Below are 6,300 nucleotides of genomic sequence, written 5' to 3' on the forward strand. Positions count from 1 at the left end.
TTTTCGCTGGATGGGAACCTCGTGGCTACAGGGAGCGTTGATGCATCTATTAAGGTATGTAAGGGAGGTTGGTTTCTGTTAGTGTACACAGTTGGCGTAGAAGAAAAACTGCATTTATAAAATCTCATAAGGCTATTTATTTTTTCTGTTAGAAACAAAATGAACAACCAAAATTAAATTTGGTTAAAAGGATAATTTATCACTTAGCAGTTTCTTTATTTATTGATCGATTTTTCTTAGTCAAGCAAGTAGAGATAAAAAGAAAAAAAAAAAAAATGTTTATATGTCTATATATATATATATATATATATATATATATATATATACATATATATACATATATATACATATATATACATATATATACATATATACATATATATATATATATATATATGTATATATATGTATATATATCTATATATATATATATATACATATATATATATGCAATGATATATATACATATATACATATATACATATATACATATATACATATATATACATATATATATATATATATATATATATATATATATATATACATATATATATATATATATCTATATATATATGTATATATATACATATATGTATATATGTATATATGTATATATGTATATATGTATATATGTATATATATATATATATATATATATATATATATATATATATATATATATATATATAGTTAAAAAAAAAAAAAAAAAAAAAATGAACAAATGCTTCAGAAGCGTACCTCTCTTCTGCAGATCCTAGATGTAGACCGTATGTTGGCTAAAAGTGACCCAGACGCTGTAGAGCTTCACCCGGACGCTGTGGTGGGTCATCCAGTCATCCGTACCCTCTATGACCACCTGGATGAGATCACCTGTCTGGAGTTCCACCCACGTGAACAGATCCTCATCTCAGGCAGCCGTGACACCAATGTCAAGATGTTTGACTTCAGCAAGACGTCAGCTAAGAAGGCTTTCAAAACACTTACAGTAAGGGAGGGAGGAAAGGAGAGAGGAAGGTCTATAAAACTGTGTATTTGAGAGAGAGAGAGAGAGAGAGAGAGAGAGAGAGAGAGAGAGAGAGAGAGAGAGAGAGAGAGAGAGAGAGAGAGAGAGAGAGAAGAGGAGAGAGAGAGAGAGAGAGAGAATAGAGAGAGAGAGAGAGAAATAGAGAGAGAGAGAGAGAGAGAAATAGAGAGAGAGAGAGAGAGAGAAATAGAGAGAGAGAGAGAGAAATAGAGAGAGAGAGAGAGAAATAGAGAGAGAGAGAGAGAAATAGAGAGAGAGAGAGAGAAATAGAGAGAGAGAGAGAGAAATAGAGAGAGAGAGAGAGAAATAGAGAGAGAGAGAGAGAAATAGAGAGAGAGAGAGAGAGAAATAGAGAGAGAGAGAGAAATAGAGAGAGAGAGAGAGAGAAATAGAGAGAGAGAGAGAGAGAAATAGAGAGAGAGAGAGAGAAATAGAGAGAGAGAGAGAGAAATAGAGAGAGAGAGAGAGAAATAGAGAGAGAGAGAGAAATAGAGAGAGAGAGAGAGAAAGAGACAGAAATAGAGAGATTGGTAGATAGAGATAAATAGAGAAATAGAGAGATTGGTAGATAGAGATAAATAGAGAAATAGAGAGATTGGTAGATAGAGATAAATAGAGAAATAGAGAGAGAGATATAGATTGATAGATTTCAAGAGAGAGAAGAAAGAAGAAAAGTAAGTCTGTGTATGGAAGAGAAAGAGTGAGAGTGCTTTTTCTCTTTCTTGTGTGAGTATTTGTGTACATCTAGTTTAATCAAAGAAGAATCACTACTACGAGCTTACATATATTTTGAGTTGGATATTGGAAAAATTGACCCAATGGCTACAGGGTTAGGTGTTACCCATTGTAGTTTTTTGTGAATTCCATTGAACACATATGGCTCCACATGTTGTCAGCCACAAAGGAGTCATTTAGTAGGTTCTAGTCACCATGATGGGTTTCCATATTCCTTGATGTTTCGGGAAAGTATTTTGTTTGTTTTTTCTAATTATATTAATACTGATACAGTTATTATTGTTATTGACATTATGGCAACTTTAATGTTATTAGAATACAAGTAACAATAAAAACATTGAAATGATATTAAAAGATTTTTCTGGAAATAAAGGAAAAGTGTACTCAAATGAGAACACTTGTGGAGCTGTTTCTGTGTAAATGCAGTTAATGGTCTAAAATTTTTGTATACATCCCATCATATATTTTTTTTTTTCCATTAGACTTTTCTCTCAGTCTTTATCTTGCTTTCAGTGAACAATAAAACTCCTCTTTCTTTCTTTAAACCTATTATTTTTATTGCTGACACACAGGATGCTGAGCAAGTAACAAGCATGTCAATCCATCCCAGTGGAGACTTCCTGGCAGTAGCAACAGAAGGTCCTGTGGTGAGGTTTTATGACATCAACTCCTGCCAGTGTTATGTGTGTCCTTACCCACGCGAGCATCATACTGGACCCCTGACTTGTGTGCGTTACTCGGCTGATGCAAGAGTCTGCGTCTCTGCTTCAAAGGATGGCCATGTTAAGGTAGAAGTGGGTCTTGGTTGGGAGGGGCTTTTACATGTATTTGATTAAGATATATAATGATCAGTAGATATATAAATAAATAGTGTACTAAAAGAGACAGACCAACACAGACAGTTAGGTATACTGATAGACAAAGACACAGACAGTTAGGTATACTGATAGACAAAGACACAGACACTTTATTTATTGGGTTATGTTTAAAAAGGAGAAAAACATTCAGTCCAAGAAAAAAATTTAAATAACTTTTTGGGGGTTTTTGGGGATGGGTGTCTGGTGCTGTGTACAGTTTTTCCCCAAAGTGTCACGATGGGATGGAGGTCTGCTCTGTCCTCTTCTCCCGTAATGGAAAGGGGGTGTTTCCTCACACGTTAAAAAGAGAATGAGAATGATTATCTTACTCCCCCGGAGATTATTTGCGGGTCTCAATATTACCCCCCAAGAAATCCATGTATTTCTGATGAAGATAAAATTTTAAACTTGTTAAAAAAAACTCTTCCTGGGGGGGGAATTCATTCTTATTCTTAAATTTTTCTACATGTCATGGTGACTATTTTGGTGTTGCTATGATTGCTTTAACATTTTTTTATGAACAAAATTTAAATATTTTTCATAAGCATAGCTGAAAAATTGTTTTTATAACTTTCAATAAAATTAGTCTATTATTGTTGTTATCCATTTTAAGTTTCATGGCAAACTGCCTCAGGACGTCATGGTTTTATTCCATGTCTGTTTCAAGATTACCAAAAGTATAGAGGAAATTCTTTTTGTTGGTAATATCCTTTGCATGACTTTTTATCAGTTGTGTTTTTTTTTTCCATCCCCCTTTTTCTATAATCCTGTCCCTGGGCTGGACAGTGTGGTAAAAACCGGGGAAATTCACCCGGGGTCCCTTTTCCCCCGGGGGAGGGGGGGGAAGAAAAAAGAAAATTGAATTTATTTTTTTTTTTTCTTTTTTTTTTTGATTCCCTTGGTTTTTTTTTTTTTTTTTTTTTTTTTTTTTTTTTTTTTTTTTTTTCCCCCTTTTTTTTTTTTTTTTTTCTTTTTTTTTTTTTTTTTTTTTTTTTTTTTTTTTTTTTTTTTTTTTTTTTTTTTTTTATTTTTATATTTTTTTATTTTTTTTTTTTTTTTTTTTTTCCTTTTTTTCTTTTTTTTTTTTTTTTTTTTTTCTTTTTTTTTTTTTCCCCCCCCCCCCCCCCCTTTTCTTTTTTTTTTTTTTTTTTTTTTTTTTTTTTTTTTTTTTTTTTCTTTTCCTTTTCTCCTCTCCTCTCTCTCTCTCTCTTGTTTTGCTCTCTCTCTCTCTCTTTTTTACCTAGTTGTTTCAATATGGGAGAAGAGCTAAGCTCAGGTGGACCCCCATCTGCTATATTTAAATTGTACAATTTTTAAAATGGATGCACATTTTTCACACACACTACATTTTTGGGGAGATTGTTCCATGCCTCATGTCCCCCCTTTTCCTTCTTTCTTGCAAGTAGTAAGTCCTAATTTCTGTAGTCTATCTTTGTAACTCATATCTCTTAGAGTAGGTGCCCATCTCGTCACTCTTTGAACTCTTCCAGTTTGTCTATATCCTTTTTTAAGTGTGGACTCCCTGCCATTGCACCATACTCAAGACTCGGTCTTATGATTGCCATAATGATCTTCTTTACCATATCTTCGTCCACATACACAAAGATATGGTAAAGCGATATTTGGCAATCAGTCCTAGCATTTTGCGAACCTTTTCATTTATAAGCTCATTTGGGTTTCTATTTATGATCTTTTTCCCTATCAGCTGTGTTTAATATTGCATTTCCTAATTTATATTGGAATAGTGGGCAATTTCTACTTTCACTGAACCTGACTACCTGGCATTTATTGGTTTCGAATTCCATTTTCCATGTACAGCTCCTTGTGAATAAGTTCTCAATGTCACTTTGGAGGCATTGACATTAGACGTTGTCTGTTATCCTTTTTTGTATCTTTGTGTCGTCTGCCAACATATTCAGATAACTGCCTGGGCTTTTTTTTACCAAACCTGGTCTTATGTTTTTTCTAATCCTTTTGTAAATTTTACCATTTTTTTTTGAGTGTGATATTTTTGATGTTCTTTACATTTCTTTTGCATTGGTTTCCCAGAGTTGTAGCGCTTCTTCGAGGCTCTTTGATATCTCTTAGATTAGTTTTTGGTAATCTTCTTGTGACCACTTATGAGGTGGCAAGTAAACTATGGTTAATATTTTGTTTACCTTATTTGTTTCTGCCTCAGTTACCTTCAGTTCCACTATGGGGTCTTGAATAATTTCTAACTCCTTTGTAATAATTCCCTTCCTTAATCCCTCTCCATTTCCATGTGCCTTATCTTTTCTCCAAATATTATAGCCTTTGAGTCATAATGTTACATCATCTGTGGAGGGATCCAATTTGATTCAGTGATGCATATTACATCTGTTTTTTTCATTTCAATTATTGTCTCTAGTTCTAGCAACTTCGAAGATAAACTATCAATATTTGTATACACTATTTCTATATAATCTTTCGGTATTCCTTTTGGCTGCAGGGTTAATGATTGTCTGTCTCTGCATTCTGGATCCGCTAGTATATTTGCTTTGCTTGGAGACCTCTCACCCTCAAAGTTTTTTCCTCTTCATTCCTTTGTTCATTTTTTGTTCTTTACTTCCAATTTTTTTCTGTAGTTTTTTTCTGTCATATTTTCTCTTATTCAGAATTTCTTATATTCTTCATGGGTAGCCAGGACTTTGGCTTTTTTTTATTATATCAATTACCATTTGCTTATTCATGAATATTACTTTTAAAGGGCATTTCTTTCCCTTTTTGAATAATGCCATCCTGCATTGAGCTATGATATTCTGTTCCACAAATTCAGGATTTATGAACTTGAGAATTTTACAATCAATTTCTTGTCCTTGTATCGTTCAATTCCATCTTCTACAACTTTTTCTTCATGTCCCAATATGATGGTGTCCTTATTTACATCTGTCAAATTAGCAGTATTCCTTGCATGTTGGTTGCCCCAGGTGGGATTTGAATTCATTCTTCTTTACCATATCTGCAAGCTGTGTCTTAATTTCTTCCTTTGTGATCTTGATGTCTTTTTCTATCTTCTTTTCCATGTCATTTACTGTTTCTTTTCCCTGTGTTACATCAGCATACGTAGCTGTCATCTTTTTTGCCTCTTCCATTATTTGAACTTGGCTGCTTGACAAATTGCCTTTTACCTGCATAACAGTTTCTTGTACTTTGCTTACCTCCTTTTTCCTGCAGATTCTTTGCTTTGGTTTCACTACCATTGCTAATCTTGGTTTCTGCTTCTTCTAACTTTTCTCTTTATGTCAGACTTTTTCATATTCTCTCTCTGAATGGTTGTGTTCCTGCACAAATTTTCTACCAGTTCCTCCAGATTTACATTTTCTTCACGTATTTACCTGCATTCTGCTACCAGGTTGTGTACCTTGGCTTCAAGAGCCTCAAATCTGACTTCAGCCTTTGCTAACTTTATTTTTCTCATCTGATCTCAGTTGTTACTCATTAAACAAACAAAAAACAGGCGTAAAATGCTTACCCTTACCTTCTCTCTCACATCCTGGCTCACAAAGCCACACTGTTTTTTTTTCTGTTTTTTTACTTATTCCTTCACTTTCTAACTCAAATTTTCCTTTCAACATGAACTATACACATTTACATAATCCATGGCTAGCAGACTAGACCACCCATGGCTCATTCCTCTCCATATTTAACAACATGTAAGAG

At 33.5% G+C, this 6,300-nt stretch overlaps 1 protein-coding gene across 1 annotated transcript; it reads left to right on the forward strand.

Moving 5' to 3' along the window:
* Nucleotides 1-754: 754 nt before the first annotated feature.
* LOC113818346 (cleavage stimulation factor subunit 1 Cst50) lies at nt 755-2,613 on the forward strand (the record flags this gene model as incomplete). The annotated part of the gene is made up of 2 exons (XM_070120174.1): nt 755-988; nt 2,335-2,613. Coding segments are annotated over 2 exons (498 nt in total), but the record flags the coding sequence as incomplete, so codon positions are not given.
* Nucleotides 2,614-6,300: the final 3,687 nt, after the last annotated feature.

Source organism: Penaeus vannamei, unplaced genomic scaffold (assembly GCF_042767895.1).
Source record: "Penaeus vannamei isolate JL-2024 unplaced genomic scaffold, ASM4276789v1 unanchor3449, whole genome shotgun sequence".
NCBI classification, from domain to species: domain Eukaryota; kingdom Metazoa; phylum Arthropoda; class Malacostraca; order Decapoda; family Penaeidae; genus Penaeus; species Penaeus vannamei.